This window comes from Oncorhynchus masou, chromosome 18 (assembly GCF_036934945.1).
Source record: "Oncorhynchus masou masou isolate Uvic2021 chromosome 18, UVic_Omas_1.1, whole genome shotgun sequence".
NCBI classification, from domain to species: Eukaryota; Metazoa; Chordata; class Actinopteri; order Salmoniformes; family Salmonidae; genus Oncorhynchus; species Oncorhynchus masou.
Genome location: NC_088229.1, coordinates 47,575,335 through 47,595,328, shown reverse-complemented (window position 1 = coordinate 47,595,328; position 19,994 = coordinate 47,575,335). Strand labels below are relative to the sequence as shown.

Below are 19,994 nucleotides of genomic sequence, written 5' to 3'. Positions count from 1 at the left end.
AATTCGGCTTGTCACCAAAAGCACTCACAAACTTCTACAGATGCACAATCGAGAGCATCCTGGCAGCTGTATCACCGCCTGGTACGGCAACTGCTCCGCCCACAACCGTAAGGCTCTCCAGAGGGTAGTGAGGTCTGCACAACGTATCACCGGGGGCAAACTACCTGCCCTCCAGGACACCTACACCACCCGATGTTACAGGAAGGCCATAAAGATCATCAAGGACAACACCCACCCGAGCCAACTGCCTGTTCACCCCGCTATCATCCAGAAGGCAGGTGCATCAAAGCTGGGACCGAGAGACTGAAAAACAGCTTCTATCTCAAGGCCATCAGACTGTTAAACAGCAACCACTAACATTGAGTGGCTGCTGCCAACACACTGACTCAACTCCAGCCACTTCAATAATGGGAATTGATGGGAAAGGATGTAAAATATATCACTAGCCACTTGAAACAATGCTACCTAATATAATGTTTACATACCCTACATTATTCATTTCATATGTATACGTATATACTGTACTCTATCATCTACTGCATCCTTATGTAATACATGCATCACTAGCCACTTTAACTATGCCACTTTGTTTACATACTCATCTCATATGTATATACTGTACTCGATACCATCTACTGTATCTTGCCTATGCTGCTCTGCACCATCGCTCATTCATATCTTTATGTACATATTCTTTATCCCCTTACACTGTGTATAAGAAATTAGTTTTGGAATTGTTAGTTAGATTACTTGTTGGTTATTACTGCATTGTCGGAACTGGAAGCACAAGCATTTCGCTACACTCGCATTAACATCTGCTAACCATGTGTATGTGACAAATAAAATTTGATTTGATTTGACATCGGTTAGTCGAGGTAATTGAGGTAATATGTACATGTAGGTAGAGATAAAGTGACTATGCATAGATTATAAACAGAGAGTAGCAGCAGCATAAAAGAGGGGTCAGTGTATCCCTTTGATTAGCTGTTGAGGAGTCTTATGGCTTGGGGGTACAAGCTTGGGGGTAGAGGCCTTTTGGACCCAGCCTTGGCACTCTGGTACCACTTGCCGTGCAGTAGCAGAGAGAACAGTCTAAGACTAGGGTGGCTGTAGTCTTTGACTATTTTTAGGGCCTTCCTCTGACACAGCCTGGTATAGAGTTCCTGGATGGCAGGAAGCTTGGCCCCAGTGATGTACTGGGCCATTCTCACAACCCTCTGTAGAGCCTTGCGTTCGGAGGACGAGCAGTTGCCATACCAGGCAGTGATGCAGTGATGCTCTCGATGTTGCAGCTGTAGAACCTTTTGAGGATCTGGTGACCCGTGCCAATTGTTTTCAGTCTCCTGAGGGGGAAGAGGCTTTGTCTTCACGGCTGTCCTAGTGTGTTTGGACCATGATAGTTATTTGGTGATGTGGTATCCAAGGAACTTGACACTCTCAACCTGTTTTACTTCAGCTCCGTCGATGAGAATGGTGGCGTGCTCGGTCCTCCTTGTCCTGTAGTCCGCAATCATCTCCTTTGTCTTGATCACGTTGAGGGAGAAAATGTTGTCCTGGCACCACACGGAAAGGTCTATGACCTTCTCCCTGTAGGCTGTCTCATCGTTGTTGCTGATCAGGCCTACCACTGTTGTGTCATCAGCAAACTTGATGGTAGTGTTGGAGTCGTGCGTGCCCATGTAGTCATAAGTGAACAGGGAGTACAGGAGGGAACTGAGCACGCATCCCTGAAGGGCCCACGTGTGAGGATCAGTATGGCAGATGTGTTGTTCCCTATCCTTACCACCTGGGGGCGGCCCATCAAGAATTCCAGGTTCCAGTTGCAGAGGTAGGGTCCTTAGCTTCACAATGAGCTTTGAGGGCACTATGGTGTTGAAAGCTCAGCTGTAACTCAATGAATAGCCTTCTCACATAGGTGTTATTTTTGTCCAGGTGGGGAAGGGCAGTGTTGACTGCAATAGAGTTGCATCATCTGTGGATCTATTAGGGCAGTATGCAAATTGGAGAGGGTCTAGTGTTTCTGGGATAATGGTGTTGATGTGAGTCATGATCAGCCTTTCAAAGCACTTCATGGCTACAGATGTGAGTGCTACAGGTCAGCAGTCATTTAGGCAGTCTACCTTAGTTTTCTTGGGCACAGGGATTATGTTGGTCTGCTTGAAACATGTTGGTGTTACAGACTCAGTCAGGGACTGGTTGACAATGTCAGTGAAGACACTTGCCAGTTGGTCAGCGCATGCTCGCAGTGCACATAGTGGTAATCTGTCTGACCCTTTGGCCTTGTGAATGTTGACCTGTTTAAACTTCTTACTCACATTGGCTTACGGAGAGCGTGATCACACAATCATCCGGAACAGCTGGTGCTCCCATGCATGTTTAAGTGTTACTTACCTCGAAGCGAGCATAGAAGTAATTTAGCTCGTCTGGTAGGTTCGTGTCACTTGGCAGCTTGCGACTGTGCTTCCCTTTGTAGTCTGTAATGGTTTGCAATCCCATGCCACAACAACGTCATCGATGCACTTATTGATGAAGCCAGTGACTGATGTAGTGTACACCTCAATGCCATCGGAAGAATCCCGGAACATATTCCAGTCTGTGCTAGCAAAACAGTCCTGTAACTTAGCATCTGCTTCATCTGACCTCTTTCTTATTTACCGAGTCACTGGTGTTTCCTGCTATAGTTTTTGCTTGTAAGCAGAAATCAGGAGGATATAATTCTGGTTAGATTTGCCAAATGGAGGATCGAAGGAGAGTTTTGTACGCGTCTCAGTGTGTGGATTAAAGATGTTCTAGTCTTTGTTTTAACATGCTGGTAGAGATTGGTAGGTAGATTAGGTTTTTCTGCATTACAGTCATTTACATTTACATTACATTTAAGTCATTTAGCAGACGCTCTTATCCAGAGCGACTTACAAATTGGTGAATTCACCTTCTGACATCAGTGGAACAGCCACTTTACAATAGTGCATCTAAATCATTTAAGGGGGGGGGTGAGAAGGATTGCTTTATCCTATCCTAGGTATTCCTTGAAGAGGTGGGGTTTCAGGTGTCTCCGGAAGGTGGTGATTGACTCCGCTGTCCTGGCGTCATGAGGGAGTTTGTTCCACCATTGGGGGGCCAGAGCAGCGAACAGTTTTGACTGGGCTGAGCGGGAACTGTACTTCCTCAGTGGTAGGGAGGCGAGCAGGCCAGAGGTGGATGAACGCAGTGCCCTTGTTTGGGTGTAGGGCCTGATCAGAGCCTGGAGGTACTGCGGTGCCGTTCCCCTCACAGCTCCGTAGGCAAGCACCATGGTCTTGTAGCGGATGCGAGCTTCAACTGGAAGCCAGTGGAGAGAGCGGAGGAGCGGGGTGACGTGAGAGAACTTGGGAAGGTTGAACACCAGACGGGCTGCGGCGTTCTGGATGAGTTGTAGGGGTTTAATTGCACAGGCAGGGAGCCCAGCCAACAGCGAGTTGCAGTAATCCAGACGGGAGATGACAAGTGCCTGGATTAGGACCTGCGCCGCTTCCTGTGTCCCCAGCCAATTGGTCCCGGCCAATTGGAGCGCCACCTCTGGATGAGCGTTTTCCTGTTTGCTTATGTCCGTATACAGCTCATTGAGTGCAGTCTTACGTGCCAGCATCGGTCTGCGGCGGTATATAGACAGCTACTAAAAATACAGATGAAATCTCTCTTGGTATATAGTGTGGTCTATAGCTTATCATGAGATACTCTACCTCAGGCGAGCAAAAACTTGAGACTTCCTTAGATTTTGTGCACCGGCTGTTGTTTACAAATATACAGAGGGCGCATTTCCATTCTGCCGAAAAAGCTTAAAACCCACCAGCTGTATGTTAAACATGGTGTCGTTCAGCCACGACTCGGTGAAACATAAGATATTACAGTTTTTAATGTTCAGTTGGTATGATATATGTGCTGTAGTTTGTCTATTTTATTATCGATTGATTGTACTTTGGCTAATAGGACCGATGATAAAGGTAGATTACCTTCTCGGCGACTGATCCTTACAATGCACCCGGACCGTCGTGTGAATGACATACGTATAGACCAGGGGTTCCCAAACTTTCTCCCGCCTTCCAGCATTGGGGAACACCCCCCCTCCCCTCCGCCCATGCCATGTCGATTTCTATGGGCTCAAGCATTGTTCATGACACAAACGGTTTACACCCCTCTTGCTGGTGAAGCGAAAATGTTATAGGTTCAAAGCATATTTCCTGCAATTCTACACATTTTATCATAGGGTGCAGAGAACATTTTGCAGTTTTAAACTAATTTTCATGGGCAAGTTGATCTGGGCATTTCTGACAAGTTATAAATAACTCTCTAAGGTATGACTGGCATGACAAAAGGAAAACAATTTCAGCTATTTCTACTATCACAATTTTAGAGCAAGTTGAAAGCCGAACTGAGTCCCAATCCCCCCCAAAATAATAATAGTAATACTATACAGTCGAAGTTGGAAGTTTCCATACACTTAGGTTGGAGTCATTAAAACTCGTTTTTAACCACTACAATTGGACGTGTACCTGTGGATGTATTTCAAGGCCTACCTTCAAACTCAGTGCTTCTTTGCTTGACATCATGGGAAACTCAAAGGAAAGCAGCCAAGATCTCAGAAAAACCATTGGAGACCTCCACAAGTCTGGTTTATCCTTGGGAGAAATTTCCAAACACCTGAAGGTACCACATTCATCTGTACAAACAATAGTGCGCAAGTATAAACACCATGGGACCATGCAGCCGTCATACCTGTCACGGATTTCCTCCTCTTCGTCTGAAGATGTGTATCAAGGATCGGACCAATACGCAGCGTAGTAAGCGTTCGTCATTTTCATGGAAAAACCAAACACTACAAAACAACAAAGTGACAACCGTGAAGCTAATGAACAATCATGCTGACACAAACACTACACATAGACAATCACCCACAACCCACAATGACAAAACAGGCTACTTAAATATGGTTCCCAATCAGAGACAACAACTAACACCTGCCTCTGATTGAGAACCATATCAGGCCAAACACAGAAACAGACAAACTAGACATACAACATAGAATGCCAAAACCTGAACCTAGGAAGCCTCCTAAGAACGGCGACCCTCGCCGCCAACCTAGGACTGGCAACCCTAATAAAAGGGCCCCACTGGACTGAGGGGCAGCTCCGGACTGAGGGGCAGCTCCGGACTGAAGGGCAGCTCTTGACTGAAGGGCAGCTCCGGACTGGCCGACAGCTCTGGCAGCTCCTGGCGGCTCCTGGCTGGCCGACGGCTCTCGCGGCTCCTGGCTGACTGGCGGCTCCTGGCTGACTGGCGGCTCCGGGGGCCCAGGACAGACTGGCGGCAAAGGACAGACTGGCGGTGGCTCTGGACAGATGAGAGACTCTGGCGGCTCTAGACAGATGGGAGACTCTATCAGCTCAGGACAGAATGGCGGCTCTGACAGCTCAGGACAGACTGGCAGCTCTGACGGCGCTGGACAGATGGGCGGCTCAGGCGGAGCTGGACAGACGGGAGCACCTGTAGGGAGGAGACAGAGAGACAGCCTGGGGAGACCTCCAGGAGGCTTGGTGTTAGGAGGAGCCACCTGAAGGACCGGGCTGTGGGGGAGCACTGGAGCTCTGGTGCGTAGCCTTGGTACCACTCCCCCAGGCTGGATAACTACTCTAGCCCGGACCCTCCAGAGTGCAGGCACAGGTTGAACTGGGCTGTGGGTAAGCACTGGAGATCTAGTGCCTACTACTCCACTCCCACATTTGGAAGTGGAGTAGTAGGCTCCACTCCCACATTTGCCCGGCACGAGCGGAGACACAGCACGCAGAGCCGGCGCAGGATACCCTGGACCGAAACGGCATACCGGCGACCAGACACACTGAGCAGGCACCATACGCCCTGGCTGGATGCCCACACTCGCATGACACTTTCGGGGGGCTGCCCTATAGCTCCGCTTTCACTGCCTCCAGTTCTGCTTTGGGGCGGCGATGTTCCCCAGCCTGTGCCCAGGGTCCTTCTCCATTTAAAATCTCCTCCCATGTCCAGGAGTCCTGAAATTCCGTCCGCTGCTGCTGTCCGTTACCACGCCGCTTGGTCCTTTTGTGGTGGGTGATTCTGTCACGATCGTCGTATGGAGTGGACCAAAGCGCAGCATGGTTAGAATACATTCTTCTTTATTTAATTTAGAACACGAAGAACGCTTAAACAGAAACACGAATAAGACGAACGTGACCACTATATAAAAAATGTGCTAACGTGCAACATAAGATAGACAATCACCCACAACCCACAATCCACAATGACAAAACAGGCTACCTAAATATGGTTCCCAATCAGAGACAACGACTAACACCTGCCTCTAATTGAGAACCATATCAGGCCAAACACAGAAACAGACAAACTAGACATACAACATAGAATGCCCACTCAGATCACACCCTGGCCAATCAAAACCTATAAACATACAAAGCAAACTATGGCCAGGGCGTGACAATTACCGCTCTGGAAGGACACCTGTTCTGTCTCCTAGAGATGAACGTACTTTCGTGCGAAAACTGCAAATAATCCCAGAACAACAGCAACGAACTTTGTGAAGATGCTGGAGGAAACAGGTACAAAAGTATCTATATCCACAGTAAAACAAGTCTTATATCGACGTAACCTGAAAGGACGCTCAGCAAGGAAGAAGCCACTGCTCCAAAACCACCATAAAAAAGCCAGACTATGGTTTGCAACTGCACATAGGGACAAAGATCGTACTTTTTGGAGAAATGTCCTCTGGTCTGATGAAATAAAATAGAACTGTTTGACCATAATGACCATCGTTATGTTTGGAGGAAAAAGTGGGAAGCTTGCAAGCCGAAGAACACCATCCCAACCGTGAAGCACGGCGGTGGCAGCATCATGTTGTGGGGGCGCTTTGCTGCAGGAGGTACTGGTGCACTTCACAAAATAGATGTTATCATGAGGGAGGGAAATCATTTGGGTATATTAAAGCAACATCTCAAGACATCAGTCAGGAAGTTAAAGCTTGTTCGCAAATTGGTCTTCCAAATAGACAATGACCTCAAGCATACGTCCAAAGTGGTGTCAAAATGACTTAAGGACAACTAAGTCAAGCTATTGGAGTGGCCATCACAAAACCCTGACCTCAATCCTATAGAAAATGTGTGGGCAGAACTGAAAAATCATGTGTGAGCATGGAGGCCTACAAACCTGACTCAGTTACACCAGCTCGGTCAGGAGGAATGGGCCAAAATTCCCCCAACTTATTGTAGGAAGCTTGTGGAAGGCTACCCGAAACTTTTGACCCAAGTCAAACAATTTAAAGGCTGTGCTACCAAATACTAATTGAGTGTATGTAATCTTCTGACCCACTGGGAGTGTGATGAAATAAATAAAAGCTGAATTAAATCATTCTCTATACTATTATTCTGATATTTCACAATCTTAAAATAAAGGGGCTATCCTAACAGACCTAATACATGGATTTTTTTACTAGGATTAAATGTCAGGAATTGTGAAAAACTGAGTTTAAAGGTATATTTGGCTAATGTGTATGTAATCTTCCGACTTCAACTGTATATGGACCCCCGATCCCCCCCTGCCGACCCCCACAGTTCAGGAACCACTGTTATAGACCATAAAGATCTCTATTCAGGTTGATTCCACCGGTCTTTTCCAGGTGTTGGTGAATGTCCTGGATGTGAACGATGTGACCCCCACCTTCACCAAGCCCTATGAGGGGCCCTTTGAGATAACAGAGGGCCAGCCGGGGCCTCGGGTCTGGACCCTCAAGGCCATCGACCAGGACTCTGGGCTCAACGGCAAAGTGGAGTACAGCATCACTGCCGGAGACCCCCAGAGTGAATAGGGTGTTTGTGTGTGTGTGTGTCTTTGTGGGGGAGGGGTGGTGTATATATGCAGGTGAGCTACTATCCATGTGTGTGTGTGTGTGTGTGTGTGTGTGTGTGTGTGTGTGTGTGTGTGTGTGTGTGTGTGTGTGTGTGTGTGTGTGTGTGTGTGTGTGTGTGTGTGTGTGTGTGTGTGTTTGCAGTATAAGGCTAGTAACAAACTAATCATGCTTCCCCTCCTTGCGCTCTCTTTCTCTGTTAGATGAGTTTGTGGTATCTCCAGTGGAGGGAGAGCTGCGTGTGAGGAGAGATGTGGAGCTGGACAGAGAGACCACACCCTTCTACAACATCACTGTCATGGCCAAAGACCTGGGCAACCCACCACGCATCAGCATGGTATGTTCATACACATGTTCACAGAAACACAAACACGTACAGACATGCACTGATCCTGTGGTGCTTCCTGCTGACATGCTCAGACACTTATATGAACACAACACATGTGTGCATCCACACACTAAGACCAAGTGTGACACTATCCTGTGTCCTCTCCATCTCCCAGGTGGTGGTGGGTGTCCATGTGCTGGACATCAATGACAACGACCCCATGCTGTTGAACCTGCCCCACAACACCAGTGTGAGAGAGGGGGCGTCCATCCACACTTTGGTGACTACGGTCCAAGCACGGGACATGGACAGTGGACGCAATGCCCTGCTCACCTACAACATCACTGCCGGAAACCACGATGGAGCTTTCTACATCAATGACACTGTGAGAGAGAGAGACAGAGAGCAAGAGAGAGAGAGAGAGGGACAGGAAGGGAGGGGGAGGAATGGAGGGAGTAAAAGGGGCAGAAAGGATAGAGAAGTGAGAAGAAGGGCTTGTCCTGAAAATGTAGACAAAATAAATTGATAAAAAGTCAGGAGCTAGGTATCCATCCAATTGGTGACAGATTTTCAAGTGAATATTCTAAAATCCGGAAGAAAATAAGAAAATATGCTAATTTCCCTCCAGTGGTTTCCACCAAGTGGAAATGTTGCAGATGAAAATCAGCGTGTGATAACATAGTGCACACAAAATGTAATTTTTCACTTAAGTTTTCATGCACCAAATAAAAATTGAGAGTTTGGTGTGTTTCCATCACATTTTGGGGCAGCAGGTTGCCTAGTGGTTAGAGCGTTGGGCCAGTAACCGAAAGGTTGCTAGATCGAAAACAAGCTGACAAGGTCAAATTTTGTCTTCAGGCCCTGAACAAGGCTTAATAACACACTGGCCCTAGGACGTCATTGTAAATAATAGTTTTTAACTGATTTGCCAAGTTAAATAAAGGATAAAAAAATAACAATAGTTTTTTCACAAAAACTGTTGAATTAAATAGCAAATGTGCCTACTCTGGTCTTGACATGTGCGCTCTAGCCAACAGCTCGCAGATACAGTGCTGGTAGGCTGTGTGGGTTGACTAGTCTACATGATTATTATGGATGAGAGCGAAAATTTTACAGATGCAAAAAGATGCCACCACGTAGAACAAACAAATGATCTGTCGCCATTTATTAAATTGTACCAAACTTCCTTTTTCCATCTCTGCTGTTGTGATTATTTTAAATATATATGGTATGACTTAAAAACTCACATAAAAACTGTGGATGGAAACGTGGTTATAGAGAGACATTGAAAAGAGAAGGATATGGTATAATTGATAAGTCAGGTCTATCCTCCATCTTGTGCGTAATCACTCCCCCATGATCTCTCTATCCCCCTCTCAGACAGGGATGGTGCAGGTGAACAGGCCTCTGGACAGAGAAAGGGTGGGGGAGTACAGACTGACCATCACTGTTAAAGACAACCCTGAGAATCCCCGCATCGCTCGCCGGGTACTGCTCTACACACACAAGCACACACACACTCTCTCACACTCTCAAATAAGTCAGGACTGATACCGGACCACTCAGGAACCACTCAACACCTCTTGGAAAGCCATTCTGGTGTGTTTTTGGCTTTAACATTAACGTCCTTCTGAAAAATAAAGGGTGAGGTTGAGGTTCTCAGAAGACTAAGGCGGGTTTTCCTCCAACTTTTTACCTGGGCTTTGCTCTTTTCATTTTTAGTTTGATCCTGACAAACTTCCCAGGCCCTGTCGTTGACAAGCATACCCCTAACATGATGCTGCCGCCACAATACTTAAATTCAGACAGTTTCACTCATGGCTGTATTGTATTGGATTTGACCCAAACCTGTCGTTTTTAATTTATGTCAAAAAGTGTGTTTCTTTGCCATGTTGTCTTGCAGTGTCACTAAACGGCCTTGCTGCAAACAATGGATGACTTGGAGTGGATTTTTAACACAGGCTTCCTTCTTTACACTTTATCATACAGGCCAGTAATGTGGAGTGAATGCGATGTTGCTGATCCTCTGTATTTTCCAGTATTGTGATATGGATTCTTGTCCATATTGCCCAGCTCTACATAGATGGCATTATTCAATGGCACACATGTGCCTCTCAAATATTGCATGGAATGACAGCTATTTGCTTTTTGATTGAGAACATTTCTCACCTTGTTCCCTGCCCCTCCGTCCTATCCTACCCAATTCACCCCTCCCTCCCCAATCTATCACTCTCTCCCTCCACCCATCCCTTTCTCTAGGACTCAGACATGCTGGTGATCACAGTTCTGGATGATAATGACAACAGGCCCATATTCACACAGACCAGCTACCGGGCTGAGATCACTGAGAACTCCCCCTCAGGTACCAATGTCACTGGTGTGTTTTTCTGACTTTCTCTCTGTATCTGTCACTCGGTGCGTTTGGTTGGCTGGCGGGGGAACTGTCTTGACTGTCTGGCTAGCTTGCTGGAGGACTACAGGGCTGGTTGAGGTTTTGCATCAATGATCTATACCCCATAACGTCAAAGTGGAATTTTGTTTTTAGATTTTTTTTACAGGAGAGACTTCATCATGAGTCTAGCATATGGGGTACGGGGTACGTAAGAGACATACAAGGGTCAAGGCAGCAGCAAAGATTCCACATGAGCCTTTGCCCGAGTCAAATTGTGCACAGCTCCCGAGGAGGAGACAGTGCCAGGTGTCCAGGTGCATAAAGAACAACCCAAGACACCTATGTCACCTACAAGCAATGTTTTTTTGTGGGAAGTGTGTCAAGCAAAGGAAAGTGGCAAAGGTGTCAACTGCTAGGACAAGGGCTAACCGATAAAAGAAATCGAACGGATGACATTGCGTGAAAACCATGTAAGCATGAGCAGACAATAATTGACTATTTTTGACTGTTGTAATATCGACGCATGTAATGCCATTATTGCTTTGTGCTGATTTTCACTATTTATCAAGCACTCTTGACGCATAAAATTATTTTAGGTTACCGTTTCCCTCATTTCAATGTGTTTGCTGACTGTATGTCTTCGTGGTTGGGGGGAAAAAAACATAGATATAGTACCAGTCAAAAGTTTGTACACTCCTACTCATTCAAGGGTTTTTCTTTATTTTTTACTATTTCCTACATTGCGGAATAATGGTGAAGACGTCAAAACTACTGGGGCGGCAGGGTAGCCTAGTGGTTAGAGCGTTGGACTAGTAACCGAAAGGTTGCAAGTTCGAATCCCGAGCTGGCAAGGTACAAATCTGTCGTTCTGCCCCTGAACAGGCAGTCAACCCACTGTTCCTAGGCCGTCATTGAAAATAAGAATTTGTTCTTAACTGACTTGCCTAGTAAAATAAAGGTACAATAAATAAATACAAATATATGAAAGCAGGTCTCCTGAGTGGCATAGCTGTCTAAGGGACTGCATCTCAGTGCTAGAGGTGTCACCATGGTTTGATTCCAGGTTATATCACAACTGGCCGTGGTAGGGAGTCCCATACGGCGGCACACAATTGGCCCAGTGTCGTCCAGATTAAGGTTTGGCCGGGGTAGGCCGTCATTGTTAAATAAGAATTTGTTGCCTAGTTAAAGAAAGGTTCAGTTTTTAAAAATGTAGTAACCGGAAAAGTGTTAAATATATTTTAGATTCTTCAAAGTAGCCACCCTTTGCCTTGATGATAGCTGTGCACACTCTTTAAATGTGCTCTTTGCATTATCTCAACCAGCTTCACCTGGAATGCTTTTTCAACAGTCTTGAAGGGGTTCCCACATATGCTGAGCACTTGTTGGCTGCTTTTCCTTCGATCTGCGGTCCAACTCATCCCATACCATCTCAATTGGTTTGAGGTCGGGTGATTGTGGAGGCCATGTCATCTGATGCAGCACTCCATCACTCTCCTTCTTGGTCAAATAGGCCTTATACAGCCTGGAGGTCAGTTGGATTATTGTCCTCTTGAAAAACAAATCACATTCCAACTAAGAGCAAACCTGATGGGATAGCGTATAGCTGCAGAATGCTGAGGTAGCCATCCATGCTGGTTAAGTGTGCCTTGAATTCTAAATAAATCAGACAGTGTCACCAGCAAGCACCCCCACACCATCACACCACCTCCTCCATGCTTCATGGTGGGATCCACACATGCAAAGGTCATCCGTTCACCTACTCTGCGTCTCACAAAGACACAGCGGTTGGAACCAAAAATCTCAAATTTGGACTTATCAGACCAAAGTACATTTCCACCGGTCTAATGCCCATTGCTCCTGTTTCTTGTCCCAAGCAAGTCTCTTTTTATTAGTGTTGTCCTTTAGTAGTGGTTTCTTTGCAGCAATTCGACCATGGAGACCTGATTCACTCATTCTCTGATCAGTTGATGTTCAGATGTGTTTGTCACTTGAACTCTGAAGCATTTATTTGGGGCTGCAATTACTGAGGCTGGTAACTCAACGTATCCTCTGCAGCAGAGGTAACTATGGGTCTTCGTTTCCTGTGGCGGACCTCGTGAGAGACAGTTTCATCATTGGGCTTGATGGATTTTGCGACTGCAATTTTCTGTGTTGACTGACCTTCATGTCTTATGGACTTTCGTTGCTCTTTGATTATTTGAGCTGCTCTCGCCATATTAAGAACTTAGTATTTTACCAAATAGGGCTATCTTCTGTCTACCACCCCTACTTTGTCACAACACAACTGACTGGCTCAAACGCATTAAGAAGGAAATACATTTTTAACAAGGCACACCTGTTAATTGAAATGCATTCCATGAAGCTGGTTGAGAGAATGCCAAGAGTGTTCAAAGCTGTCATCAAGGCAACGGGTGATTACTTTGAAGAATCTCAAATATAAAGTATATTTTGATTTGTTTAATACTTTTTTGGTTACGAAATGATTCCATATGTGTTATTTCATAGTTTATTCTACAATGTAGAAAACAGTAAAACAAATAAAAACCCTTGAAAGAGTTATATATATATAATTCCACAAATTAAATTTATTGAACAGTTGAATTGGTGTTTATTTTTTACATAGTCTACAGTAACAAACTAATGAAAATGCTATGTTATAATTTCTCTACCATAAGCCACCTCCAACGTAGTTTTAGAGAATTTGGCAGTATGTCCAACTGGCTTCACAACAGCAAACCACATGCAACCATGTCAGCACAGGACCTCCACATCTGGCTTCTTCACCTTCAGAATTGTCTGAGACCAGCCATCCAGACAGCTGATGAAACCGTGGGTTTGCAAAACCAGATAATTTTTGCACAAACTGTCAGATAGCATCTCAAGGAAACTCATCTGTGTGCTCGTCATCCTCACCACGGTCTTGACCTGACTGCAGTTCGGCATCATAACCAACTTCAGCTGGAAAATGCTCACCTTCAATGGCCACTGGCATGAGGGGAAAAGTTTAGTCTTCACAGATGAATCCCGGTTTCAACTGTACCGGGCAGATGGCAGACAACGTGTATGGAGTTGTGTGGGCAAGTAGGTCTGCTGATGTCAATTTTGTGAACAGAGTGCCCCATGGTGTAGGTGGGGTTATGGTATGGGCGTTACTGGAAGCTGAAAATGTCCCAGTTATTCCATGGCCTGCACACTAACCAGACATGTCACCCATTGAGCATGTTCAGGATGCTCAGGATTGCTGTGCACGACTGCTTTTTGCAGTTCCCACCCATATCCAGCAACTTCGCACAGCCATTGAAGATGAGTGGGACAACATTCTACAGGCCACAATTAGCCTGATTAACTCTATGCAAAGGAGATGTGTCGCGCTGCATGTCACAAATGGTAGTCACACCAGATACAGACTGGTTTTCTGATCCATGCCCCTACCTTTTTTAAGGTACTGTATCTGTGACCAACATATGCATATCTGTATTCCCAGTCATGTGAAATGCATAGATTAGGGCCTAACAAATCAATTTAAATTGACCCTTTTCCTTATATGAACTGTAACTAGTAATATCTTCAAAATAGTTGCATGTTGCATTTATTTTTTTGTTCAATGTATTTAGCAGTCTGGCTATTTAGTAGTCTTATGCCTTCGGGTAGAAGCTGTCTCGGAGCCTATTGGTCTGAGAGCCGATGCTCCGGTACTGTTTGCCGGATCGTAGCATAGTGAACATGGGTGGCTTGAGTGTTTGGACATTTTTCAGACCTTCCTCTGACACCGCCTGGTTTAGAGGTCCTGGATGGCAGGGAGATCAACCACAGTGATGTACTTGGCTGTCCGCACCACACTCTGTAGTGCTTTGCGCTCAAGGGCGGTTTCTTTGCCATATCAAGCAGTGATGAAGCCTGTGAAGATGCTCTCGATGGTGCAGCTGTAGAACGTTTTAACTATCCGAGGGCCCATGCCAGATCTTTTCAGCCTCCTGAGTGGGAAGAGACGCAGCCGTGCCTTCTTCACAACTGTGTGGGTGTGTGGGTATCATGTTAGGCCCTTAGTGACATGGATACCAAGGAACATAAAGCTCTCAACCCACTCTGTAACAACAACTCTCCCCTCTTTCTCCTATAGTCCATGATTAGCTCCTTGGTCTTACTGACGTTGAGGGAGAGGTTTTTTCTCTGGTACCACACTGCTAAGTATCTTTAATCCTCACTGTAAGCTGACTCATCACCATTGGTGATCAGGCCTACCACCGTTGTGTCGTCAGCAAACATGATGATAGTTTTGGAGTTGTGGATGAACGCAGTCATGTGTAAACAGGGAGTACAGGATGGAACTATGCACACAACCCTAAGGGTCCCCTGTGTTGAGGGTCAGCATGGAGGAGATGTTGTTGCCTACCCTCATCACCTGGGGCTGGCCCATCAGGAAGTCCAGGATCCCGTTGCAGGGTCCCTAACTTGGTGATGATTTTACAGGGGATTATTTTGTTGAACGCTGAGCTGTAGTCTATGAACAGCATTCTAAGCAGTTATTTCCCCTCTTGTCCAGTTGGGAGAGGGCAGTGTGAAGTACAATTGATATTGTGTCATCTTTGGATCTGTTCTGGTGGTATACAAATTGGAGTGGGTCTAGGGTGTCTGAGATGATGGTGTTGATGTGTGTCATAACCAGCCTTTCAAAGCACTTCATAATTACAGATGTGAGTGCTACAGGGTGTTAGACATTTAGGCAGGTTACTTTGGAGCTCTTGGGAACAGTGACAATGGTGGGCAGCTTGAAACATGTTGGGATTACAGACTGGAACAAGGATAGATTGAATTGATTGAATATGTCCATGCAGACTCTTACCAGGTAGTCTGCACATGCTATGATAACACGCTCTAGTATTCCAGTGGCCTTGGCCCAGTGGCCTTGTGATTGTTAACCTGTTGCATGGACTCACTCCTTGTGCAATAATAGTGGTGAACATGACTTGAATGACTACCGCATCTCTGTACCCAGGGCTGTTACAGTGACCATATTTCCGCCACACCAGCGGTCATGAGTCATGACGGCAATCAAATTCCGTGTGACCATTTAGTCACGGTAATTAGGCTTCTCCAAGGTCTGATGCTGCTGATGGTCATTAGCCTATAATGTGAAGAAATACCCTAATAGTTTAAACATTCTTTTTTTATGCTAGTGGTTGTATTAATATGGGATCATACATACCACAACTGTCCCAGACTATATTTGGAATATTTATTTCTCACACAGAATAGAATAGGTTAACCGTTGTACTATGTGGGATAGTAGCTTTACATATGCTAGTGCTTTTTCTGTTCATTAGGACTACTCATCTTGTTGGCTGACAAAAGTAAATGTGGACAGTTCTTCCAATATCTTCAATATGTGTCTCTGAATTGGATAAGGACTCACATAGTTGCGTCCCCGATGTGTCCGGCTTCACTTGTAGCCTGTGAGAAAGACCCAATCAAGTGATGGAGAGCCATGTGAGTGAGAGGTGTTTCGAGCATGCAGCCGGGAGAAGGGAATTCAAATTATTATATTCAGGCCAAGGGCACAACAGCCGATGGCCGCAAAAGGCATGGTTTTTGTTTATCACAACTACAGTTATATAAATAACTCTAAATTAAGCATATAGGAGGAGTACATGATTCTTTGTGAACCACTCAACATGTGCACAATCCCTCTAATCATTTATATATTTTGTTCAATTGTATTCTTCATACTATAAAATAATATAAATAATGCCAGAGAATTCTAAGCAAATCTTGTCAGTTATATTAACTAGTGCAGGCCACAGCCATATGGCATAGCCAGATCAGGGCCTAATATAACTCAGAGTATGCTATTCTGTTCTTCTGAAATAGACTACATTTTTTTCATTTCATGTTTCTTTACACCGTCTAAAATAAATAATGGACTTATTGTGAAAGTGTAGGCTATATTACATGGATTTATTCAATTTTTTTTAAGTAGATGTTCCAAAGGTCTGCAACAGCGGATGGTAGGCTGCCAGGAGATGCTAAATGTGTTTATGTTAATTAACAGTCAATTACTGTGAGACCGGCAGTTATTTGCTTGACAGTCACCGGCTGACTAAATTTCATGACCGCAACAGCCCTATCTATACCACACACATACAATTATCTGTAAGGTCCCTCAATTGATAATTGAATTTCAAGCACAGATTCAACCACAAAGACCGGGACGGTTGAGCTAACGTGCGCTAATGTTTTTGTTTTGTTTTTTTACCCCCAATGTGATTAGCATGACTTTTTAAGTAACATTTACATTTCCCCAGACATAGACATTTCTTATATGTGCGGAAAGCTATTACAGTGAAAAAATACCATGCTATTGTTTGAGGAGAGAGCACAACAACAAAAAAACGTGTATCACGGCAACTGGTTTGACACATTCATCTCTGAAGTTAAATAATGTACTTACATTGTCACACCCTGACCATAGTTTGCTTTGTATGTTTATATGTTTTGTTTGGTCAGGGTGTGATCTGAATGGGCATTCTATGTTGTGTGTCTAGTTTGTCTGTTTCTGTGTTTGGCCTGATATGGTTCTCAATCAGAGGCAGGTGTTAGTCATTGTCTCTGATTGGGAACCATATTTAGGTAGCTTGTTTGGTGTTGGGTTATGGTGGGTGATTGTCCTTTTGTACTTATGTCTGTCGTGTATTAGTTTGCACCAGTATTAGGCTGTTTCGGTTTTCGTGTATTCTTTATTGTTTTTTAAATTGATTCGTGTTTACTTCAGTTTTATTAAACATGGATCGCAGTAGACACGCCGCATTTTGGTCCGACTCTCTTTCACCTACAGAAAACCGTAACATACATTGAGTAATCTTGATCTGATTTGTCATCCTGAGGGTCCCAGAGATAAAATGTAGCATAGTTTTGTTCAATTACAAAACTATGTGATCATAGTTTGTCTATTTATTTTCCATTGATTGTACATTGGCTAATAGGACCGATGGTAAATGGAGATTACCTGCTCACTGCAGAATCCTTACAAGGCTCCCAGACCTTCGTCGCCCATTTGTCCGTCTCTTCCTCCTACGAATGACGGGGATGAGGGCTTTTTTGGGCGTCCGAAGTAAATCCTTCCCGTCGGACTCGTTAACCTCTAGTGACACCCCATCCCGTGAACAGGACCGTTGTCATCATCTGAGACTAATTAGCATAACGCAACGAACATAGATATTACTAGAAAATATTCCTATTCATGAAAATCAAAGTGAAATATATTGAGAGACAGCTTAGCCTTTTGTTAATCACCCTGTCATCTCAGATTTTCAAAATATGCTTTACAGCCAAAGCTAGACAAGCATTTGTGTAAGATTATCGATAGCCTAGCATAGCATTTTGTCCAGCTAGCAGCAGGTAACTTGGTCACGGAAATCAGAAAAGCAATCAAATTCAATTGTTTACCTTTGATGAGCTTCGGATGTTTTCACTCCCAAGACTCCCAGTTAGAGGGCAAATGTTCCTTTTTTCCAAAAATGTTATTTTTGTAGGTGAAATAGCTCCGTTTGTTCTTCACGTTTGGCTGAGAAATCGCCCGGAAATTGCAGTCACGAAAACGTAAAAAAATATTCAAAATGAGCTACATAATATCGACAGAAACATAGCAAACATTGTTTATAATCAATCCTCAAAGTGTTTTTCAAATATCTATTTGATAATATATCCATCGGGACAATTGGTTTTTCAGTAGGACCGATTGGAGTAATGGCTACCTCTGTATTTTACGCGAGAATCTCTCTGGGAGCATCAGGTGACCACTTGCGCAATGTAGCCGCCTACGGGTATTCTTCAACATAAATGAGTAAATGAGTAACTATGTCACAATGCTATAGACACCTTCAGGAATACGGAGAAAGAGTAATCTGGTTGATTGCCCATTCACTGCTCAATAGGGACGCATTGGAACGCAGTGCTTTCAAAACATGAGGCACTTCCGGATTGGATTTTTCTCAGGCTTTCGCCTGCAACATCAGTTCTGTTATACTCACAGACAATATTTCTAGTTATGGAAACTTTAGAGTGTTTTCTATCCTAAGCTGTCAATTATATGCATATTCTAGCATCTTGTCCTGACAAAATATCCTGTTTACAACAGGAACGTTTTTTTTCTCCAAAAATGAAAATACTGCCTCCTAGTCACAAAAGGTTAAAGAAAAAGTATTTCTCCAGTACGGGGTGAGTAATCAATATCCTGATATCTAGAAGCTCTTATCAGTCATAAGACACGGTTGCAGAAACATTATGTACTAAATAAGTTATAAATAACGCGAAATAACACACATAATAGTACAATTGGTTAGTAGATTGTAAAACAGCAGCCATCTCCTCCGGCGCCATTCTACAAGCTTCCTTCTATTCACTGTCATTTTCGCTGAGCAGCTCAAGCCCCTGGTTCACTTGGAGAAAATTGACCCGAAGAGACACATGTAAGAAGGCGCCAATAGAAGCTCATTCCTGATGAGCTTCTATTGGCTGTCAATGTTGTTGATCCATCCTCAGTTTTCTCGTATCACAGCCATCAATAAATAAAAAGATCATAGACAGAGTACTGTATGTGGAACGTTGACAAAAAATTACAATTAAATCAATTTGAATCCCACTTTGTAACATAACAAAACCAAAGTCAAGGGGTGTGAATACTTTCTGAAGGTACTGTATGTCTGTCTGGATGTCTGTCTGTCTCCCTGTCGCTCTGGCTGGCTGGCTAACTGGCTCTGTCTCTCTCTCTGTCTCTCTTACTGTTTCAATTGACAATGTTTAATTTCTCTGCTACCTCTATCCCTTTCGTGGCCCTCAATACCTCTTACGCTTTTCTTGTCTTTATATCTGCTTTTGTCTATGCTTTGATGACTCAAGCTTCTCTCTCTTCCCACTCTCTTCCAATCTCGATCTTTTCCTCTTTCATTCATCAACCATTCTTGCCCTTCCCTCCTCAACTCTTGTATTTAACTTTTCTCTCCCAATCTGCCATCCTACACATCACACTTTCTCCCCCTATCCATTCCTCCATCCTCTCTCAGGCAGTGCTGTGTCAGTGTTGAATGGACCAGTGTTGGCTGAGGACAAAGACATTGGGCCCAACGCTGTGGTCAGGTACCGTCTGCTGGGAACAAGACTGGACCTCTTCACTGTGGACTCTGATACAGGTCTGACACGCACGCACGCACACACATACACACATACACACATAATGGTCACTTAATCACACACCAATAATACATGCACACTCAAACACATACACACACTCTCACTCACAACCCCAGACACATATCATTAATCATAATTTTCAAGTCAAATCACATTTTATTTGTCACATTCTTCGTAGA

The 19,994-nt window shown here is 44.5% G+C and overlaps 1 protein-coding gene across 2 annotated transcripts in view; it reads left to right on the top strand.

The window, feature by feature from the left end:
• LOC135504722 (cadherin-23-like) overlaps positions 1–19,994 on the top strand; it is a 611,744-nt gene that overhangs the window by 511,055 nt on the left and 80,695 nt on the right. Inside the window, exons 40-45 of one of the 2 annotated variants that reach the window (XM_064923533.1) lie at positions 7,679–7,859; positions 8,110–8,259; positions 8,327–8,619; positions 9,615–9,722; positions 10,494–10,611; positions 19,689–19,814. In XM_064923533.1, the coding sequence (XP_064779605.1) occupies positions 7,679–7,859; positions 8,110–8,259; positions 8,327–8,619; positions 9,615–9,722; positions 10,494–10,611; positions 19,689–19,814 (976 nt within the window). The remainder of the gene's footprint in view (positions 1–7,678; positions 7,860–8,109; positions 8,260–8,326; positions 8,620–9,614; positions 9,723–10,493; positions 10,612–19,688; positions 19,815–19,994) is intronic. The other variant, XM_064923534.1, reaches the window with a different exon arrangement.